Source organism: Pseudorasbora parva, chromosome 13, assembly GCF_024679245.1.
Source record: "Pseudorasbora parva isolate DD20220531a chromosome 13, ASM2467924v1, whole genome shotgun sequence".
NCBI classification, from domain to species: domain Eukaryota; kingdom Metazoa; phylum Chordata; class Actinopteri; order Cypriniformes; family Gobionidae; genus Pseudorasbora; species Pseudorasbora parva.
In genome coordinates, this window is record NC_090184.1 from 13,871,347 (window position 1) to 13,894,955 (window position 23,609).

Sequence of the window (23,609 nt, forward strand, 5' to 3'; positions counted from 1 at the left end):
CATTTGGTTAGTCTCTGATAGAACAGGATTTAACCTCATAAGCTTTTTTCAGGAGCCTTCATCTGTTCTAGTCACAGCATCTCATGAATAAGCTCCCAAGAAGAGGACTAATAGAAGAGCCATTAAGATCAGTGCACCAATGAATTTGGTGCCCTATCAAATCAGTGCCTCATAGATCCTGCTCTCACAGCCTACAGCAGCACGACAACGCCAACATTAGTATATTGATTTTGCATTTGCATGTTTTTCTTACAATATGTCTTGTTTGTTTATTCCTCCTCCTTGTAGTGAAGGAGTTTAAAGCTGTCTCAGGTCATAACAAGTACGTGGGCTCCCTGGAAGGAGTGACTACCATGGAAAAAGAGAAATTCCCCAAGAACTTTTGGCCTGATGTAAGTGTGTGTGTAGTGGTATTTACTCATACTTGTATTGTTTAAATGCTTTCTTACAATGCATTGAGCATGTGTTACATGAACCTTGAAACACAGAAATACTGGAAGTAGAACAAACTATCAGCATTTTTCAAGAATTGATTAAACATTTAATTAATTCATTGAACACATTTATACCATGTAATATTGTGGAATCAGATATTTACTTATCTTCCCATCATGGTGTAAAAATGTTCAAAATTATGCTATTTTTTGTCATCACAATTTTAATGAATGCTATATATTTTAGAATGAGGGGAAAATAATATAGTAACATAGGATAGTAACAAGGATGTATGTAAAATGTAAATGTTTGGTAATTAAAATTCAAGATAAATATTAAACAAGCAGTTATTACTAAAATATTAAAATGTTGCATATATTAAATGTTATTTATGTTTTAATACTTTAAATGAAAATTAATTCAATAGATTATGTGACAATTTTGGATGACATATTGCATGATTTTAATTGTTGGATATAGTTTGGATACAGAGAAGGCAAGACTTCAGAGGTTTGTTACGCATACAATTTACTAAAATGATCTTTGTTTAATGTTCCAACCCTCTACAATTCGAGTAAATTACTTGCATATGTGACCGAATTTCACACAAGGTGACTTTAAGCGACCCAAAAATCTGCAATTGGCTCGTAAATTGTACAATTTTAGTCGCTTGTGATTGAGTTAAAGGCAAAAATAAGTTTAGCGCAGATAGAATTTCATTGTCTGCTGAGCCTTACACACCACCACTTGGCGGAGAGCGCCTTCTGTCGCTTTCTCTCACACAAAGTGAGAGATAGAGAGAAGCTTTTACACATGCTAGCTCTAAATGCAGTATACAGAACTGTCACTGTCCTGATCGGACCAGCGCTGCATCTTCATAAAAGTTTTTTAGCCTTGCCAATTTAAACAATCAAACACAGTAAGGCGAATACTGAATTGAGCTATTTCGCGTCTTCTTGCGCTTAAACAAAAAGTTTCACAAAAAAGGATGTCAAAGTGCATAGTCAGCATAGTTCAACATGTCGGTGTTTCCCGAGACCATTGTTCCAACGAACATTAGCAAACAGCTTCACAAACTTGTGTGGTTGCAATGACAGCTCTCGACCTGTGGTTAGAAGCATAGTTTTTTGTTTGCATGACGTGGACTTAATAATTCCTTAACTTGAGCAAAAACTGACATTGAGTACGATCTATATCTTTTACTTAGAATACATACAAATGTCATTTATGTCTTTCAAGTTTGTCAAGAGATTTAAAAGTCGTGACTAGCTAGTTGATTTCTTCAACGATGCAACAAACTATGGTAGTTAAGCAGTGAGTTATGTTGTTGTACGGGAAATGCACCCCTGGCGTGCATATATAGTCAGTTATGACTTAAGTGAACGTAAACAGTTAAGAAAGACGACGTATGCGTAATATTGCATCTATGCATTGTCTTAAAGTGATAGCAGCCTAATATCCCTGCTACCTCTATTTATAATGATACAATATAAATAAATACGATAAAAATGTACTAGACAATGGCGGATCAAGCTTCAATTCAAGCTTCAAAAGTGTCCATAGAGGGTTGTGTAGTGTTCTATATTTCATGGTATAAACAGGTGATTTGTCATTTCATGAAAATATATATAAATATAAAAATATTTTTTCTATTACAGCATAGTTATCGGCAAGACCACAAATAGTACTGGAACTCTGTCTATAAAGTAATATGGATTCCATCTTAATTTTAATATGCATGCGAATGTGTGTGTGCATTTTATTACAGTTCAAGTGGTCCAGAAAAGGCTACATGAGGACACGATGGATCATTCACAACCAGTATGTTTTCACACACACTCTTCTTCACCTTTTGAGATGTCCCCCATAATTTTCTGTACAGTCTATCGTGTAAGTGTTCTTTGGCTTCAGGTTAAAGAAAACACTTTGTGTTTGCTGTGTGTTAGTGGAATAGTATGTCATCATAAGCACATTAATAGCAGATGCATGGCAGCAGTATAATAGAGCAGTACAGGAACCTGAAGACTGAGTGATAAATGAATGGAGCCTGTGAACTCCATCCTATCAGCTAATGTCCCACATCAGTCACAGATGACCCCCCCCCCCCCCCCTCCTCCCCATATATAATATTTCTTGTGTTTATCTGTGTGTGTACAGGGGTTTAGACCTGGTGAACGTTCACCTGTTTCACGACGCCTCCAACCTCATAGCCTGCAACGCAAGTCCGTCAGTGTATTCAGCAAACCGCAAAAAAGCTCTCAGATACGTCATCAACAGGTTGGTGCTTCTGAATTATTTGTGTAAATACATTCAAGTTATAAAAATGACAATGGATGCAAAGACGACATGAAATTAGAATGAAAAAACATGCATTTGTGCACGTCATCCCTGCATTTACTGCACAAAAACTCTGAAGACAAAAAGAAGCTTGCTTTCATAAACTGAGGCCACAATGGTGGGGTAAAATCTTATTAACCTATAATATCATAGTTCACTCATCATGATCAAATCAAAGCCTAAATAGAATTGTCCAGGCCAACATTATTTTAAGTTTTTTTACATACAGATATATATAGTTAAATGCTGTGTTGTGTTGTTATCATTTATCATTGATAACAACATAACACATCAGTTATCATTTTCATGTCCAGGACCACATTGTTTAAAAACAGGGTTCCTGCAGGGTCTTAAAAAGCCTTAAAAGCATTGAATTTATTAATTTGGAAATAATACCTTAAAAAGACTTGAAAAAGTCTTGAATTTTGATATCTGGGTCTTAAAAATTGTGCTGTATTGTATTTTTCCTCAAAAGTTTCATTTGTGAACCACGATTATTTTGATTAAATAACGTAGTTTAATTAAAGCGTAGCGGAACCAATAATTGAGAACACAATGCAGCCCCGGGTCACAGTACAAAATACTGCAAACACATGATGCCTTAAGTAAGATCACGTGCTACAGCACCACAACCATACACTGCAACACAACACAACACAGACCTCGAGCAACAAGCAAAGGAGGAGCGCAAACATTTTTTTTCTTTGCTGGTTGGGACGTGAAATGGGTATTCATTTTTTATGTCTTAAAAAGGTCTTAAAAAGACTTGAATTTAACTTGAAGAAATCTGTAGGAACCCTCAAAAAACAAATGCACTCATGCCCATCTGTTCGACAATGGCTGGTCTGAAAACGTGGTGTGTTCAGGCGCATTGATGGCGCATAGCTATTTTGAGGCAGCTAAAATAAACTCCACCATTGGGCAACAAAAACCTGTTCTAAATTCAATAGTGCAGTATTTGTTGTGTTATTTAAAGGGTAAGTTAGAAATGCGCCTATAGGTGGGTCCACAACTCACATACACTCTGCTTGTTACACACTCAGGGACGCGCAGCCGCACACAAACAGGATTCCTCTTTGGAGAAGCATTCAGTTTTTCCACTCACAAAATCCAACATGTAAATAGTGAATCCGCCATGGTGCAAGTGTAACTGGCTTTTAAAGGGAATAGTAGATGACACTCTCATTGGTTTATTACATTACGCCCAAAAAACACAACCCTTTTGGACCCTGCGTCTGGTGCACAGACCGCTTTTTTCCATCGTTAAAATAGCAAAAGTGGATTTGGACACGTCCTAAGTGCACCTGCGCCATGTGCTTAGATCGTTACAATAGGGCCCATTGAGTTGTAATGCGGTTTGTGGTCCCATATCAAACTCTTTCTCTTGTCTTGCAGGTTAGCAGATAACAGTCCTCTGCCTTTCTTCCTGTTTGGAGATTTCAATTTCCGCCTTGACACACTCAGTCTAGTACAGGTAGATCTGACTGATATATTCCACACGGACCACAGAAAATCATACACACATATATTATATAAAGATTAATATTTGTTTTTGTACAGAACCTCTCCATGTCGGCTGATATCCAGACGGTAAAAAAAGACAGTAGCAACGAAGTAGAAAAAATCATCTGTGAAGAAAAAGACAATGACCACCAGGTGAGTATTTATTTTTAAAGCTGTTCGGTGAAAACAGATATTGGTGAGAAAAGAGAAGGAAGATTCAGTAGACATTACAAAAGTTAACTTAAGTCTGTCTGAGGAAAATCTATGGGCCATTTACACATTGCATTAATTGTTCAAACCAATTGTACACCACCATTCAAAAAGTCAGTGAGAATTATTTTTTTCATCAAAGATGCATTAAATGGATCTAAATTGACAGAAATCCTTTGTAAAGGCCCTTTCAAAGGACACATAACGAAAAAGCGAAACGAATAAGCGAATATTTTGTGTCAAAACCATTCACATCATCCGCGACACGTATTTGCTACGTTTCAGAGCTCCAACATTCCAAAACATTCGCAGCGACAGCTTTCTAAAGTCTGTGGGACAATTTGAGAATCTCATCCCGAGACAGCAGAGCATCTGACAAGACAAACCGCGCACTTCAGGAGCAGATGTTTCCAGTCGAGTCACAATGTGAACATTTCAGTGCCACATACTGATGGCAACACGTCCACTTTCCATAATTGTGGACACAACGTTTCGAAAAAAATCAACAATTTATAAAAGGCTAAGTTATTGCTGTCTGTAGCATACAGTGGGCAAACACAGCTGCAGCTGTACAGCTTACAGCTGTTATCTCATGAGAAATGCCATGCCTGGCAAAGGTTAATGTTGATTGAATAGCTTGTGACATCAACTGGACATTTCGTCACCTTTGTTCTCTTGTATGTGATTGGTTGAAGCCATTTTTGCCGTGGCTAGAGTAAAAAAAATCGGCATTGAAGCGAAAAAATACATGTCGTTTTTTCGCCACAGCACATTTGCGTTCAGTGTGGAAGCGCTCATTACACAAACAGCTGATCAAAAAATAAAACCATCTCGCAATTTATTCGCACGTCAAAATCGCGTCCAGTGTAAAATGGGCCTTAACAATGTAAATTTCTTTACTATTTCAAATTAATACTATATCAAGTAATGTATGTGTATAAATATGTTTAAGCAAGTTATTATTAATTGTAATATTAAGAAATTATTCTAAAGGATCTTGTGACACTGAAGACTGGTGAAAATGCTGAAAATGTCACGATATCACAATTTATCCAATGCAACCTTGGTGAGCAAATAAAGAATCTTAAGAAAAAACTCTAACTGTAACTGACAGTAAACTTTTGATTGGTAGTGGATGAGTCAGACTTTGGCCACTGTAACCACTATTACTTGACTAATATATATTATATTACAATTAATGTCACTAAATAAATGTGTTAAATTGACAACCTTATTTTTTATGTTTTTCTTTTTCTAAATTTACCAATATGCAGAAAGACAGAGCCACCAGCCAACAGACACTTGCTTTCCTGAGGTTTTGTAAACATAGATGTTAAGGGCTCTGACTTTGCATCCAGGAGATGATTAATTTTTTCTTTTTGTGTGCGCTCAGACATATCCAGTACACTGTCCAGCCAGATTTATGGTTCTTGAAGGGTTGATATTGACTTCTTGCCAGTCCTGAAAATGCGAGCTTGCATTTAGATCACTCCTGCGGACCTGTGCTTCATTTTTTTGTGCCAGCAAAGTTGAAGTTACTCTCTGTTCTTTGCTGGTTTTTTATGCCCTGCATTAACCTCTGTCCTTCTCTTTTCACCTTTGTCTTTACTCTTTGTCTTTCCTTGTGTTTATTTTTTCTGTACTCATGTTTTGTTCCTTCGCTTTCTTTTCAATATTTCATTCTTTCTGTCTTCTTTCTTATCACTCCATCACTAGGTTCTCCTCCATATAGAGACCAAGTTATTTGCTTACTTGCACCAGGCTGTGTTCAGAGAAAACAACGGAAAAGAGGTTTGAATTTTTTTAAATAATTGAGATATAAAGAGTATATCACTAGAAATGTTGTGTTTGTGTTTATGTATTTTTCTTTCTTTCAGCTGCTGAAGTACGATAAGGAGATCTCTGCGTTCCACGACGTCATCACAGAGGAGGATATCCGGTTTCCTCCTAGGTGAACAGCTTTAAAAATCTTAAAATCACTCGAGAATTTTAAATAGTGGACAATATTCCAAAGGTAAAAATCCAAGCATCAGACGCCGCTTCTGAAATACATTTTTGTTTTGCAAGGCCAAAGTGTATCATTTAAAAAAACAAAACAATAATATTATCTGCACTTTTCAAAGACCAATCAGATCTTTATGGACACTGTAAAATCAGGTCCAACATTGCATGTTGCTGATTGACAGAAATACAATACTTTTCAATACTATCATTCAAAAGTTTGGATTGGCAAGTTTTTATTTATTTATTTATTTGCAAGAAATGCATACTTTTATGCGGAAAGGATGCATTAAATTGATCAAATGTTGAATTTAAAATGTTAGAAAATATTTACATTTCAAATTAATGTTGTTCTTATGAACTTTTATTCATAAGAACATTTTATTAATTTATCAAATAATCCTGAAAACATTTTTTTCCACATAAATATTAAGCAGCACAACTGTTTTCAACATTGATAAAAATAAGAAATGTTTCTTGAACAATAAATCAGCATATTCAAATCATTTCTGAAGGATCATGTGAATCCGAAGACCAGACCAGTATTGTGGAAAGTTATTTAAAAAAAATACAATATTGCGTTACTTCCTGAAAAAAGTAACTAATTGCATTACTTTTTTGGAAAATAATGTGTTACATTACTTTTGTGGTACTTTTTCTCACTTTGGCTGGACTAAACAACAAACTGAAAAAAAGTTATATTTTTGTCAGATGTAAAGGCCCTTTCACACCAAATGTGAGATGACTCAGAAGAAGAAAGTTCAACACTCTTTCTTCAGCAATAAAAAAAAGAATGAAACAAATGTGATTTTTACCTAAAGAAATGTTTGCTTATTAGTATGGCTGAATTGGACTATCAAAGGTCAACAACAAACAGCAAAGACAGATAATAAAGTGAGACCAAAGACAGACATTTGATTATTCAAATAATACACTCGATTTCTTGTCTGTCAATACATAGGAAAATTCAGCTTTGCCATCCCAGGAATTATTATAATTTTTTTAAACATATTAAGATAGAAAACTGTTTTTTTATTTTAATAATATTACACAGTATTAATGTTTTCACTGTATTTTTGATAAAATGAATGCAGCCATGGTTAACATAAGAAAAAATCTATCTGGCCCCAATCTTTTGAACGATAGTATGCCATTTTACAGTTGATCTATATATATATATCAACTGTAGATCAACTGTAAAATGGCATACTATCGTTCAAAAGATTGGGGCCAGAAAGATTTTTTCTTATGTTAAGAAAATGTTTCTTATGTTTATGTTTCTTATGTTTCTTGACAGTTTTTTTCTCATTTTGAGTGAACGCAATGTGAGGATACATTGAAAGGTTAAATATTAAATGATCAGTCCAAAACCATGTAATTTTCATGTCTTGAGTTCTGTATGTACCATTTTAATGTTTCAGTTACCCATACAGTGAAGACTACACTAAACCTACACAGTACATGAACACCCGATGCCCGGCATGGTGTGACCGCATCCTAATGTCCCACAGCGCGACAGACATCATTCACCGGGTAGGCTTACATTTATAGTTTTGTTTTGTTTCACCACAACTAAATATGTTATTGTATATTACATATCCATGTGATGAAATAAATAATAATTTGGTACAAAACGATATGCATTGTGCATGTCTGAGATGAATGAACAGCTTAATTTGTGGATTTATTTTGTTGTCTGCAGATGGAAGAGGGTGAGCGCGGTGTTGTTTATAACACGCTGGGCTCCAACATCTGCATGGGAGACCACAAGGTGATCAGATCTCTCAAACATCACGTCTTCATCAAAATGTAGACATGGATGAATCTATAAATGATGATAACTATTTATCATATAATTGGTGATGTTTTATGTCTCGTCTCCAGCCTGTTTTCCTGTTTTTTCCACTGAAGACAACAGCACATTGACAGTAGGAGATTCAAAGGGTGAGGCCTTTCATTAGTTTGTTTGTGTTGTGTTTGCTGCTTGTGTAGCTTGACCTGAAACATCGATTGACCTTTCAAAATATTCCAGTAATATGGACAATACATTATACTGGGATTATGTAAATAGAATCAAACTATATTGGTATTTAATTTAGTTATACTTTTTATATATCGTTTTAGGAATAACCTTAAAATGTAAAAAAATAAATAAAATACCAATTAAGAAATACCAATGTAATTAACTTTATTTGTTATATTAAAGATTAACGGCAGTGTGACATGATGTACTTCAACTAAAACTATATTAAATATCATAGTTGATAATATGTAAGATATTTGGATTAAAATATCCAAACACCACTAGAACAGTGTTATATATTTTTTTGACATGTGTACTTACATTATCCCAAATGTTTTTAAATCCAGAGAAATAAGCAATTTTACCCAGGACATGGACCGTGCCTGTGCATCGCCTATCAATGACATCATACCCGCGTTACCTTTGATTTTAGTTTTATTATTTTGTAGAAAAAATGGAAACACCAAGGATGCTTTAATGCATTTCATTAGAGAAGGGAACAACTGTATGGATACATTTGTAGACAGAAAACTAATTTCTGTACAGCATTTTCTCCATAATATAATATGATTACCAATGAATTTCATGCCATTTAGCAACACAAGCCATTCATATGACATTCTAATATCGAGCTAGCTTACTGCAGTGTGCAACAAGATTCTTATAGCAGCCAAGGAGCAAATGCACAGAGTAATGTTTTAACATAATTTTCAACGTATAATTTTCATATGTATCTAATATCATAAAACAGTGCTGCGTCACTCCACATATGCTTGACCGGGAAAAGCTATATATATACAAAAGGTACAATATTCCTCCTTTAAATAATTCCTGCCAAAGGTATACACAAAATAGGGGACAAGGCCTGGCTGAGTTGTGTGTGTCAAAACTTAAGGGGATAGTTCCCCCAAAAATAAAAATTCTGTCACTCACCCTCAAATTGTTCCAAACTTGTATGAATTTCTTTGTTCTGCTGAACACAAAAGAAGATATTTGGAAGAATGAAAGAGAGCAACCATTGACAGCCATAGCAGGGGAAAAAATACTATGGTAGTCAATGGTTGCTCTATCTGCTTGGTTACAAATATCTTCCAAATATCTTTTGTGTTCAACAGAACAAATAAATTCATACAGGTTTGGAACAACTTAAAGGTTGAGTAAATGACGACAGAATTTTTATTTTTGGGAGAACTATCCCTTTAAGGATATGGTTAGGGATGTGACATTTCTGATTGACCAATAACAACACACAGGTCCAGCCAGCCAATCAGAGCACATTGCGCTTTTCTGAAGGAGGGGCTACAGAGACGGGAACTAAACAGAGCGTTAAGGTCCTTGCACGGTTCGATTTTCTGTTTTTCACATCCGCTCAAGTATTTTGAGAGAGGTTTTGACAATTCAAAACCAGATGACGAATATAAAAAAACACATACGAAAATTATAAACTCCGTATGCAAAGACCTTTTCTGACAGACTGGGAAAAGAAGTGCGGCAATAATGTAAAAATGTGAATATATTTGTTCTTTAAACATTCAAACATGAAAACCAACTAAACTCCAAAAACAAAATCAACATTTTGAAAAAGGGCATAAAATCTTGATGTTGGAAAAAGGTTTATGCCCATGTTATTTGTCAACCACCTAAGTAAATCTCTCCCATTACCAGATTTAGTTGCTGAATGTCCATCAGTCCACTTAAGATTTCTATTCTGATCTTCCCCGAGGAGCCGTTAGCAGCCCCTCGGCCCTCGTTTACTGTGACGCTGAGCCGAGATGAAGCACCTCAGTGCTGCATGATGGAAGACGGGTCCCGCCGCTCGTCTCCTGATCTATGTCTGTTGGATTCCCTGTCTCTTAAGCCTACGCAAGCAATTCCTTGCACTGAACCATAAACGCACCAGTGTTCATTAATTACAGATACACAGAACACAGATCTATCCTGCATTGTTGTCCCATATTGGCATTTTTAGGGCAGTGATTTTGTTTTGCTGCCAGTTTTATGTGTGTTCTATAGGTTACGCTTGTCTAGTGTTTAGATGGGTTTACTACTGCTACTGGTCTGTGATTTAAACTGCAAATAGACTTAAATTATGGACATTAGTATTCTTTGATTGTTAAATCGAAGAATTGGGGTGTAAAGCGGATTATGTGACACCCCCTTATTTTACCATTTATTATTATGTTGAAGAAAATGCAGTATACATTGTAAAACATTTCAGTCTGCAAAAACGTAAAATAGTTACAAGGTTTGGACCACTTTGAATGTAAAATTACAATTAAGTTAAAGGCTGGAAACAATGTTGATATGAAATGTTGTATATTAAGTATAGTACAAAGGCAATGGGCCTCATTCATCATATAGTACAAAGGCTCATTCATGAATCTTTCATAAATATATGAGCAAATTCGGAGTAATTTGCGCATAAAATGGGCCTTTACGAAAACTCTCCTCCAGATTCACAAACGCTTCATATATCATAGATTCGGTAGTTAAAGGGTTAGTACACCCAAAAATGAAATTGATGTCATTAATGACTCACCCTAATGTCGTTCCACACCCGTAAGACCTCCGTTCATCTTCAGAACACAGTTTAAGATATTTTATATTTTAGTCCCAGAGCATATGCAGTCTATGCACACTATACTGTCCATGTCCAGAAAGCTAATCAAAACATCATCAAAGTAGTCCACATGTGACATCAGTTGGTTGATTAGAATCTCTTGAAGCATCAGAAATACATTTTGGTCCAAAAATATCAAAAACTATGACTCATTGTCTTCTCTTCCGTGTTCTTCAAATAAAGATTCAAATGGCCATGAATCAGTGAATCGATCAATGATTCGGATCGCTAATGTCACGGGATTTCATCAGTTTGGCAGTTTGACTCGTGATCCAAACTGCTGAAATCACGTGACATTGGCGATCCGAATACCAAGCAATACAAAACTGCAAAAATTGTGATACAAGTGCAGACAGAATATAGAAAAGCAGGCAAAGCGTGGCAAGTTAATTTACATAGCATTTGTGTCATACTCACTGGTAATTCAAAGGGTTTTACACTGGAGAGAGAGATTTAAACAAAACAAAAAAATACAAACATTATAAAAGGCCATTTTAAATTAATTTGAAAATATTGGCACGTAATTATTGAAAATAATATAAAAATATATTACATTATTATTATTATAGAATTATTAAAAGTTGCAATTTTTGCTGTCATACGAGCTCGCAGGCGATTTCTTTCTCTCGCGTGGACATTGTGGATGCTCTTATGGTCGTGGCTCGCAGCATGTGAGCGGAAAAACAAGACAAGCCGAGCACATTTTTCGCACCTCCCGATCTCCAAATATTTTTCAAACATACAAAATCAAAAAATTCGGGAGGCGGCTCGATTTTCCCCAGCATATGGCTGTCCCCTATTGCCAAATCATGCACAACCATCACATAGGCTAGATCTATGAGTATTATTATGCTATAGCTCAGTTGCTGCAACCATACAATGTCTTTTTTACACACACACACACATTCGTGCGCAAGCTCTCTCCCTCTCTGGTTGTTTCTGTTGAAAGGGCTGCTGCTTTTTTGCTTTTCAACAAATCATTTGCACACAAATAATGTTTTCTATCTAAAGCTAGCAGCAAAATTTAGTCTGTTTCAAAGTGAAGGCTTTTATAGACCTTATACTTAAAAGTGCTTCTTTCTTGGACAACCAACCAAACACCGCCTCTTCACTATGATAACAGTTATTTTTATTTTCCTCCCTCTGAATTGCTCTCAGATCGGTCCTGAATCACTCTTTAGCTAAGACTCCTACATTTTTAAGGTAAATTGGGAGCTTTCTGAGAGGATTCTTAGATGCTTTAAAGGTGCACTATGTTGTATTTTTGCAGTAAAATATCCAAAAACCACTTGGCCAGTGTTATATATTTTGTTCAGTTGAGTACCTACAATATCCCAAATATTTCCAACTATTTGTAAATTGTGAGAAAATAGCTATTTTAACTAGGGACAGGGACGTTTCAGCATAACATCTGAGGAAGTCGCCTGTCAATTGCGTCATATCTGTGCTACCCTCTGTTTCGTTTTTTATTTGGCAGAAGCTCTTTACTCTTAGCAGTGTGAACAAGTGAACGCATGGAGTAACGTCATAAAATCATTTTCAACACACTTAAATGTATCTGATATGATAAACAGAGCTGTATTACCTCATAAACATAACCGGAAGAGCAGAAATAGTGCGTGCAGGCACCCGGCGAATGTGTCCCGTCCCGTCATGATAAAAGTCCCGGTGCTCGCGAGGCAGGTGTTTGTATAACAATCGCTCCAGCGGCCGTGCTCAGCTCCACAACCCTCACTCCTGCTCTGCTTTACACTACAGTAACGTTAATAACCGCATCCATGAACATGATTTCTGCCCGAGTCCTATTTTCCACCGGCTGTGAGGTGAAGACCACATGTCCCAAGATGCTGCACTCAAACTTTGCATCATCAAACTACACATTTGTTTTGAATAGGCAACCTCTAGTGGATGGATTGCATAGTGCACCTTTAAGAATATGGCCCTGGAGTTAAAAATTATTTCAATATGTAACGGAAAATGTATGTCTTGGAACAATACATTTAGTTTTTCACAATGTTTAAATCGCCCTTTTCCTTCAGTAATTCCCCCTCCAAAAAATTGGTTACACTTTATTTTATAGTGTCCTTGTAACATGGTCAAACCAATCATTATTCAGACACCAGATTTATTTTTTTAATAGTGGGTGCAGGACTGCACCGGGGGATAGCAGAATAAAGTAACCTGTGAAATATTATACACAAACATGTTCATATAGTGGACTACCAGTAAAACTGATAAAGAATTGTGACCAAATTTAGTCAGAGACTTTTTAGTTTATTTTCACAAATATTTGAATTTTTTAACATTTTCTAAAATATAGCTAATAAACTGTGATAATGTGAGAATTTCGAAGGTGTCAGAATACATTTTGGTTAGACTGTATTGTTACATGTACTCACCGTAGTAATAACAGTAAATTATGCATAATTACATGCAGCTAACCCTCAACCAAACCCTAATCCAAATTTACCAAACCCTATAGCAAGTACATGTAGTTACTAAATATCACTCGGTACTTAAATATATAATTACACTATAACAATGACACCTTAAAATAAAGTGTAACCAAAATTTCATGTCAAATACCCATAAACCAAACAAATAAGTCACAAAGTTGTCATGTGCAAAAAATTTTTTTTTCCAGTTGATAAACACTTTCTCTCTTTTTCAGGACTTCCTGTGTTGTGGATGTGTACCTTAGAGGCTATCGTGTGGTCATCCCTTCCGATCACGCCAGGACTCTACAGTACTTGATGTACACTCACTCTCACACACCGAGACAATGAGAAAACCCCTACAGGACCCCTGAAACCTCCTGGCAAACTCAAATGGGCACCCAATGTAAAGGACAGGAGCTGTTCATTTTCTGAAAGCGATGTTCTCATAGTTTTACTTTCCTCACAATGCACATTTAACAAAGACTTCAGGTATGTTCAGTGTGACTTCAGAAACATCTGAACAAAGAACAATCGGACAACATCGAGAAAGGAAAAAGAAAGAACACAAAGGCACTTCTCAAAGCTCTCAACTCCTGGTTTTGTTCAAACAACTAAGCTTTAGACTTTGCATAGAGTAAACTCGTGCGAATTATAAAATTACAGCTTCGTTCATTTGCTTTTACTCATTGTAAGAATGTGAATACAAGTACAAGTATGCTGAAAGTAGCGCACCGTATCCAAACGCAAGCTGCTGCGACGCACAAGCTTTGGCCGCTGTTTCTCTCCGGAATCACTTTGCATCGACTTTCATCATCTGCGTTTCATCTGTGTGCATGTGCATCGAGCAAGTGTGGGCTGACACTGTAGCTTTCAGCTAGTTGCTTTTCAGTTCCTGCATGTGCGAGTATGGATTCATAATCGTGCGTTTTTTGCATTTACACTCGCCTCAGCACTTATGGCTGTCAGCGGGTCTTCGGCTTCAGTCATTGTCTCTGCGGGGTTGTTAGTCAGACTCTCGGATCAATAGAATATGTACAGGACAGCAAGGGACAAGTTATAAAGCCATTAGCACTTGTGAATTATGGAAATCCCACCCAGAGTGCCCTGGCCTGGAAGCCCCCAGACTTTTAATTAGAGCACTAGTGCAATGTGGAATGCTAATGTGGAGCATGGCATTCAAGATCTGTTTGTTGTTTTAATTACGTTGGATCTTGGGTATTTGGTATTGTTTAGTTAAGTTTAACCATTCTATATAACTTTTCATTGGTGTTGGTCCAGCGTTAAATCTGTTTAAAGCTAGTTGTAATAAGCATATTTCATCTATTATGGTTCTGTGTGGTAAATGCGTTGCTTTATGTAATGATTTTAAATAGTAAATACGTAGGGCTACGTAACTGTTATTGAATCACCTTGTTTGCCCATCTGGAGATGTTTGGAGTCACTGATGCTCAGAAATATATTAATAATCAAACGGATAATATTCAAAATTGAAGTTGACACACTTTTATACTAAAATGCCCCTTTAAATGTCCAGAGCAACATGTTCCTCATTTCAAATCTCTACAAGCGATTATATCCAGATATGACAGGGCGGTGATTTCTTAACCAAACTTGAATTTATTGATTAAATCAATATAATCTGAACATCCCCACGCATAATTTAGGCGCGAGGGTTAAATCGTACAGCCCATTTGTCAATAATGGACTTGTTGAAGTTGATTCATGGTATGGTCAACATAATTTACTGTTCTCGGGGGCATCGCTTCAAACCGTGGTTCAATAGGAGGCCACAGAGTCGCTGTAGGAACGGCATCGATGTCATTTAGCATTTGAGATTTTACAGATAAACACAAACACTACAGTCTCTTGAGATTTATGTGCACTGTTATTAGCATGCTAAGTTACACGTGTATGTAGCCATTCATGTTTGCACTAGATTTGGGGAAGTGTTTTACTTAGCAGTGATGTGAGCATTCATAGTAATAAAAGGGATTTTTTCTTTCATAGCAATTGTGAAATCAGTCACATTGCTTATTTTATGTTAACCTTTAAGTTATTTCTACTTTCTGTGTCTCTCTGACTTTTCTTCTTCTTTTTTCTAAAAAAAAAAATTGACTTTGTTTGAGGAATTGTCATGGATTAGCACGATTTTGCAGAGTTAGACGCGTTCTTGGGTCACTAACCCTATCCATGAGTGATCCCTAAAATAAGAAGGGATTGATAGGGAAATAACACTGATGTAGAAACACCTAACAATGGGTGCAAGCCTAAACTTGACATAAACTGTAAATTGGTCCCTTAAATCTGATTGGTTGGAATGTTTTTCCAGGAACATGTTGTACTTGTTGAAATTAGGTTTTGCCATGGAGCCATTCCAGAACAATTGAAAAAGATATTGTTATATATTGTCTATCCAGAAAATGGATATTAAATTTTTTTTTAATTTTTTATTTTATTTTTAATGGTGACTGCTGGGTCAGGAGTAATTTGCCGTTTGGAAATTATAGGCTGTTTTTGAGTAAACAAATGAATCTTACTTAAAGTTATAGTTCACGTGAAAAACAAATCCTATCATCATTTACTCAACTTCTAAACCTGTATGTTTCTTTCTTCTACTGAACATAAATATTTTAAAGAATGTTGTTAACCAGTTTCTGGTTCCCATTGACTTCAGGTCCCAAGACATTCTTCAAAATATCTTCTTTTGTGTTCAACAGAACAAAACAAAAAAAACTCATGCAGGTTCAGAACAACATAGGGTAAGTACTTACAAAATGTGTACCTTAAATGCAATAAAAGTCGCTTTGGATAAAAGCGTCTGAAAAATGCATAAATGTAAATTAGTAAATTATGACATTACATTTTTAGGTGAACTATCCCTTTAAACAGTCATATCCATACCTAAAAACTGCAGGAGGAGAAAAAAAACACTCTTTACTCTCTTAAGTGATTGAAGATGTACACGATGCTTGATAACGTGCCAAATATTATATTTCCTTGTATTGTTTTTTTCCTTTTTTTCTTCCATTTTATGACTTTTGGCAGACCTTGTGTTTGATAGATCTGTTGTAATAGACGCAAGATGCAGTAAAATAGTTGCGGTGCATTTACTCTAGGTGTACCTAATGTGCTGCCGAATGTTGGACTGGCCTGAAATGGTCTACAGACCCCTTACTGTACTATACCTTCTGCAGCTCCAATGAATGTTTTTCTTAAATATGGTATGTCTTATTTCCTAATAAAATGTATATATTCATTAACTGATAAGTCGTATTGTTTTTTGTTTAGTTTTTAGCAGATACATACACCATTTTGCCAAAAGTTTTGGGACGCCAGCCTTTACATGCATATGAACTTTAATTACATCCCATTCTTAACCCGTGGGGTTTAATATGGAATTGGCCTAACCTTTACAAATGTCAGCTTCAACTCTTCTGGGAAGGCTTTCTAGAAGTTTTAGGAGTGTCTGTGGGAATTTTTTTCCATTCTAGAAGCGCATTTGTGAGGTCTGGCACTGATGTTAGACGAGAAGGCCTGATTCTCGCAGTCTCCACTCTAATTCATCCCAAAGGTGTTGTAACGGGTTGAGGTCAGGACTCTGTGCAGGCCAGTAAATTTCCTCCACACCAAACTCACTCATCCATGTCTTTATGGACCTTACTTTGTGTACTGGTGCGCAGTCATGTTGGAAAAGGAAGCCATCATCCCCAAACTGTTTCCACAAAGTTGGAAGCATGCAATTCTCCAAAACGTCTTGGTATGCTGAAGCATTAAGAGTTCCTTTCACTGAAACTAATGGGCCAAGCTCAACCCCTGAAAAACAACCCCACACCATACCCCCCCCCCCCCCACCAAACTTTACACTTTGTAGTCAGGCAAGTACCGTTCTCCTGGCAACTGCCAAACCCAGACTCATCCATCGGATTGCCAGACAGAGAAGCGTGAATTCACTGAGCTCCTGAGAGCGATCCATTCTTTCACTAATGTTCGTAGAAACGTCTGCTTGCCTAGTGCTTGATTGTATACACCTGTGGCCATGGATATGATTGGAACACCTTAATTCAATGATTTGGAGGGTTGTCCCAATACTTTTGGAAAAATACAACTGAATGTTTAAATTGGGTAAATAAATAGTAATGTTCAAACTAAACTATTGAAATTATTTATTAATTCTGTTAATTGCGATAAAGATGTGAATTGATACTGCTATTGAATATATGAACACATACACTATTGTTCAAAAGTTTGTTTGGTAAGATTTTTAAAAAAGTTTTTAAATAAAGTCTGATCACTAATACATTTAATTTGTTAAAAAAAATACTGTAAAACCAGTATTATTGTGAAATATTTTTGCAATTTAAATGAACAGTTTTCTATTTTAATATATTTTAAAATAAAATGTATCTGATAGCAATGCTGAATTTTCAGCAGCCATTAACCTAATCTTCCTTTAATTAATAAACATTAACTTCTTTTTTTTTTAAACAAACAAATAAAAAAATGTCAGGGAAATTGAATGCGTAGTAGGATTAGGAATGAGCCTTTTTTATTATTCAGAAACATTGATTATAATGGCATATGGGCAGTCTGAAAGCTTAGGCAGCTCACTTGAACATGCAATGAGTTTGCAGGCAGTGTTTGCATGACAACTTGGTGACAACTAAGCAAATTTTCTACTACAATAGTAATTTCTTACAGGAAAATGTACCCTTTATACCTTCTTATGCTGTCTGCGGAGGAAGCATTTTTCAGCTTTCGTACACAGCCATCGAGTTTTTCGATATTTTAATATCCCAACAGGTGCTAAAATTAGCATCGCTGAGAAGTTCCATTGATGCCTGTTTGGTCAATTGTTTCACATTGACTCTGTTCACATTAATTGATCAATCCGGAGTCATTATCATTAAAAGGCCCTTTAATTGAGGTGTGCTGTTAAGACGTCCATAACAAGCAGATGCTCAACAAGACACACACACCCTCCCACCCACCATCTGCTCTCTCTTTTAGATTAAAGGATCTGAGATCTGACTAATGTCTCCCTGTAGACAACTGATCTCAAAGGAGCTATTAGTTAAATGAGATTCATCAAACTGACAATGATGACCACTTTATATCCAGTGCCGGCTGATTTCCTGTAGAGTTATCAGAGCAAGTTTTATATTTATTGGCAGTTCAAACAGCCTTTTTCCAACAGGCTAAACTCAGGCAATAATTTAGAATGCAACTTAATATTCTTAATATTTCATTCCTTTTATAATGATCATTATCTAGTATGCTGAAAAGTTTTTTCCCCCCACTAAACAGCTTTTGTTACGGTTTGGAAAAGAGATTGTGGTTTTCATAATAACAGGACTGACTCAACATTCAAAACAGCAATTTATTGTGCATTTTCTTCATAATTAATTTACAGATCATATACATTAGAATATATGCATTTTAGATGTTAAACATTTGACTTATTTATGGTTGAATTTATTTATTTATTTATTTATTTATTTATTTATTTATTTATTTATTTATTTATTTATTTATTATTAGGGGAGTATCTATCTACCCTGTCTTCAAGAGTTTTTAAAAATCAATAAATAATATCTTCACAGTGCTTGTATGGCATTATGGAAAACATGCTAAACATCCCTGTCTGAACTTGAACTGATTTATGGACTGAAAGGGTTGCAGTTGCAGGTTAGTTAAACTTCACGGACACGGACACGACATGAAATGCTTTTCGAATAAAGGAAGAATGTACAGTCATATAAAGAGTGAAAATATGGTAGGCTATTGATTCATTTGGTATTGGTTTATGTGATTGCATTTTACCATATCCACTTGCTATCCCTGCAGTTTTATGAGCAGTTATAATACATTTGATATCTGAATAAAGTTTGAGCAATATTTATAGCCTATAACACTTTTTTGAAGCCTTTAATGCGACATAAATCTATTCGTAATGGCTTAAAATTGATTTATAATGCATTGTAATATAACCTATAATAATAATAATAATAATTGTTATCAGTTACAGGGCTAGATGTCTCACGAGAAAGATCAATAGCAGTAACTATAATCTTGATCCAAAATTCTAGTCCACAAATGTGCGCTATCTTTTTTGTAGGGAAAATTTGTAACAACAGGCTGCAGTGCATTTATACAATGCACACACTGCCCAAAACATGTTGTAGTCTTTTACCTTTCGCATTTAATTTAGCCATTGCATTAATTGTTTTGTTTACAATTGTGCCGCTGAAAAGCTTAGGCTGTGCCGGTATAATTTTGACCACAACAAATGGTGGAAATGTTCATAGAAAGTGTTACCGAAAACAGTCATGAGACTAGGCCTATATTACTGTATATTTGTATATTTCGAGACCCCTTGTTTTCATAAAGTGTATAGCCTACTGTATATGGTATGAATATGTGTGCTTGGCCCATTACAGACTATTAAACGCGCGTTCGCCTTCAGAGATGGTGCGGTCCCAGGCGCAGTACTGAGAAAGCTCTGCGGTGTTTTCGCAGAAGCTGTCGGATCTTCTCGTCGTCCGTGTCGGGGTCCAGCGGTTTGTTGTACTCCTCGTCCTCAACCTCGTTCTCTGACCCATCTCCTCCGCTTTCTCCCCGCGAGGCCTGTGTGGAGCTGGGCTCCGTCGCGCTCTTCTTCCGCCATTTAGTGCGCCGGTTCTGGAACCACACCTGAGGAACCACATCATCGTGTCAGATTCACGCAGGTGCTGTTAAAACTCATTACTGAATAAATTCTCACAATAAACATTTGAGAATGTTCCTGTTATGTACATACAACCTCCTATTTTAGCTTCTCAACAACTTTACCAACTTTTAACCACCAACCAATTTACACGTTTCCCCGGTGTTGTTTTTAGATTAACGCACGAAACGAATGCATTTTTATTACACTGTAAAAATGGTTGAGTTCATTGAAATAAAAAATGTCAGTTAATATAACCAATGATAATGGTTTAATCAACAGAAACTCAGAAAATGTTATCTGAACCACAATAACGGGATAGTTCACCCAAAAATGCAAATTCTGTCATAATTTCTGTCTCACCCTTACATTGTTCTAAACCTGTATGAGTTTCTTTCTTCTGTTGAACACAAAAGAAGATATTTTGAAGAATGCTGGTAACCAGTTGAAAGTAGCCATAGTTTCTTCATTTAAGTCAATGGACCCCCATCAACTTTTTGATGACCAACATTCTTCAAAATATCTTATTTTGTTTTTCAGCAGAAGAAAGAAACTCATACAGGTTTGGAACAACATGAGGGTGAGTAAATGATGAGAACATTTGCATTTTAGGGTGAACTACTACCCCTTTCATTCTTTTAGTTTATTTGACAAAAGAAAAAAAGTTATAAAAATCTATAAAAAAGTATAGAAATATGTTTTTACAATGTGGTAGTAGAATGTTATCTTACTTTAACTTGTGACTCAGTCATGCCTAGTGAGTATGCCAGTCTGGCTCTCTCTGGTCCTGCCAGGTATTTGGTCTGCTCGAAGGTTTTTTCCAGAGCGAAGATCTGGTGTCCACTGAAAGTGGGTCTTGTGTGCTTCTTTTTCCCCGCAGTCTCAGTGTGATGCCCACCATCTACAGAGTAAACACAAGATTGTGTATCCCAACTAAACTAAATTTCAATTTCATGTGATTTCAGGGATATTGGAAGTCATCTCAATGTCAAAAATTGTCCCAATCACCCTGAATTCACCCTAACTTAAAAGCATGAACTGGTCAAATAGAAAAAAATGTACATGTATAATTTTTTGTTTTATGTTAGAAACATTCATATTAGTTAGTAACAACTGAAAAAAAGAGATATTGGAATAAATAGAATAATCTTAAATAAAAAGCAAAAAGCATCTGGGATTATAAATTTTACTTTTCATTGTCTATGAAAATGTCAAATGTTTAATAAGATTATATAATGTTTATTATATTGTATAAAAAATGTAATATAATATATTAAATAAAATATATTTATATTTATATTATATAAATAATGAATATATTTATATTCAATACAATATTTAACATTTCCACTTAAAGCTTAAAATAACTAACGTTTTAAAACGATAGGCCTACAGTTTTGTTAAGTAAACAATTATTTGTATATCTGAAAAAAGGTCATCATTAAAATGTATTTTACACTATATACAGTCAATGTATATACACTGATTTAATAAATATATTAATTTTATAGATTTTTTATATATTGTTTTATATATATTTTAGTTTAGTTTAGTGTTTTATATATATATATATATATATATATATATATATATATATATATATATATATATATATATTTAGTTTATATATATTATATATTTTTTATATATTGTTTACTGAAAAAACAGTCATTTGAAATAACATCCACAACCTTTTTATTTAAATTTAATTTACATTATTTAACATTGATTCGTAAATCGTGTAACATTTCCACTGAAATCTTAAAATAATAAACTGTTTAATAAGTTAAGATGTTTTTTCATAATATGTTTACTGAAAAATAGTGAAATATTGTTCACGTCCTTATAATTAAATAAAATGTACATCATATACAGTCAGCTACACTACTAATAATCACACTAACTGGACTAATATTTGACCTTATCTCATCGAGTGAGGTCTTTAAATACAGTCTAATTGCTTTTTTTGTATGATATACATACAATTTCCATAAATTTACTAAATGGTAGGTAAATTAGTATTACATAACACTCTGTCAAATTAATCAGAGTACTTCTTCTGTCTTGCAGAGACTTACTGTTGCCACACTGCTGTCTCGCTCCTCTCCACTCATATCCTCCATCCACCCAGCAGCTGCTGCCTCCTTTGCCCTTCATACCCGAACATTCAACACCAGGTTTAGGGAAAGCGGTCAGTCCCGATGGGGCGTAATCCCGATTATAATACACCCCTGGACTGGGCACAGCTGTCCCAAAGCCACCCATGGAGGGGTACCCGGACAATAGCGCAGGGGTTCCCGGGCCGCCCATCATGGATCGACTCAGGATGTCACTGATGCCATGCGGAGTGCCAGCCTGGAGCTGAGAGTTGAGATTGGCATGGCTGAGCTTGTAGAAGGAGTTGGGAATGGAGTACTGGCACACCGGGGCCTTGATGTCTGAGGGGAACTGGTTCAAGCTGTTGTTGAAGAGGAAAGACCCTGAAATATTGGACTCCATGGAAACTAGTGTGCGCTCTTCTTCTGTTCCTGATGACGATGATGGTTCCAGGCTGATTTCTTACCAAGGTCCTGACATCAAGTACTCCGAAGGGTCTAATCTGAGTTCAACACAACCTGACAGCTTTCTGTTTGATAATCTGGAGTGTTTCCAGGGCTCAGTGTGGTCCTCACATCACCCCAGGTTCAAAATGCCTCAAAGGTCAGGTAAGAGTCTGTTGTTACTTCCTCTTCTCAACTCTTTTAACTAGTCCATAATGGATGCTGGAACTCCAGAGTGAACACCCAGCGCTACTCTCACTTTCACAGACAAATGTCCCACTGGCTCTCTGGTTGCAGGTCATAAATAAGATGCACCTTACACCGCTGTGGCACTTTCTTCATAATGATGGACAGAATTACAATGCCCCGTCTTGATTGGTTGAGCGCTCAACGTGCCTGATTTCCTCATTGGTCCGTTCGCAGTGGGACAGCCTTTGATTGGTTGACAACAGATTAATAGTTTTTTAAAAAGTCTGGGTGAGAATAAGTTGCTTTTTAATGGGCCGTCTGCCGTGGCTGTGGAGGTGCGGCTAGGAAGCGTAACATGAGGAAATGGGATTTTTGTCGTCTTGAATGGTCATTGGGAATATATTTCACACAGTCGTTTTCTTCATAATGATTGTGGCATTGTGGAAGATGAATAAGATGATGTTCAGTGACTATGTCTGACAGATGTTATCCTCTCGTACTAATATCAGCTGCAAAATCTTCCCCTCTCTGTTTACGTAATTCCTCAAAATATATGCACATTCATCAAAATTCTATTTCTGGAACTGTAGAACAATTTAAAGTTTTAATC

The 23,609-nt window shown here is 35.9% G+C and overlaps 2 protein-coding genes across 2 annotated transcripts in view; one reads left to right on the plus strand and one right to left on the minus strand.

Moving 5' to 3' along the window:
- The window catches only part of inpp5l (inositol polyphosphate-5-phosphatase L), a 52,272-nt gene extending 38,397 nt beyond the window's left edge, over window positions 1-13,875 (plus strand). The window contains exons 6-16 of the mRNA XM_067413240.1: window positions 289-392; window positions 2,204-2,256; window positions 2,593-2,712; window positions 4,168-4,246; window positions 4,333-4,428; window positions 6,202-6,276; window positions 6,363-6,436; window positions 7,908-8,019; window positions 8,189-8,257; window positions 8,371-8,430; window positions 13,801-13,875. Of these exons, the coding sequence (XP_067269341.1) occupies window positions 289-392; window positions 2,204-2,256; window positions 2,593-2,712; window positions 4,168-4,246; window positions 4,333-4,428; window positions 6,202-6,276; window positions 6,363-6,436; window positions 7,908-8,019; window positions 8,189-8,257; window positions 8,371-8,412 (824 nt within the window). The 3' untranslated portion in view covers window positions 8,413-8,430; window positions 13,801-13,875. The remainder of the gene's footprint in view (window positions 1-288; window positions 393-2,203; window positions 2,257-2,592; window positions 2,713-4,167; window positions 4,247-4,332; window positions 4,429-6,201; window positions 6,277-6,362; window positions 6,437-7,907; window positions 8,020-8,188; window positions 8,258-8,370; window positions 8,431-13,800) is intronic.
- Window positions 13,876-19,668: 5,793 nt separating this feature from the next.
- On the minus strand, window positions 19,669-23,010 carry nkx6.3 (NK6 homeobox 3). The gene is made up of 3 exons (XM_067412531.1): window positions 22,349-23,010; window positions 21,002-21,171; window positions 19,669-20,257 (listed from the first exon to the last, which is right to left on the minus strand). Exons 1-3 carry the CDS (start codon window positions 22,767-22,769, stop codon window positions 20,027-20,029), a joined length of 822 nt encoding a protein of 273 aa, XP_067268632.1. The 5' UTR covers window positions 22,770-23,010; the 3' UTR covers window positions 19,669-20,026.
- Window positions 23,011-23,609: the final 599 nt, after the last annotated feature.

Bases quoted from the DNA above. Each gene is read 5' to 3' on its own strand.
- nkx6.3 (XM_067412531.1), bottom strand. From the start codon at position 22,769: ATGGAGTCCAATATTTCAGGGTCTTTCCTCTTCAACAACAGCTTGAAC. The intron at 21,172-22,348 runs GTAAGTCTCTGC...TTTACTCTGTAG, and splicing joins GAGACAGCAGTGTGGCAACA to ATGGTGGGCATCACACTGAG. The intron at 20,258-21,001 runs GTAAGATAACAT...GTGGTTCCTCAG, and splicing joins TGACTGAGTCACAAGTTAAA to GTGTGGTTCCAGAACCGGCG.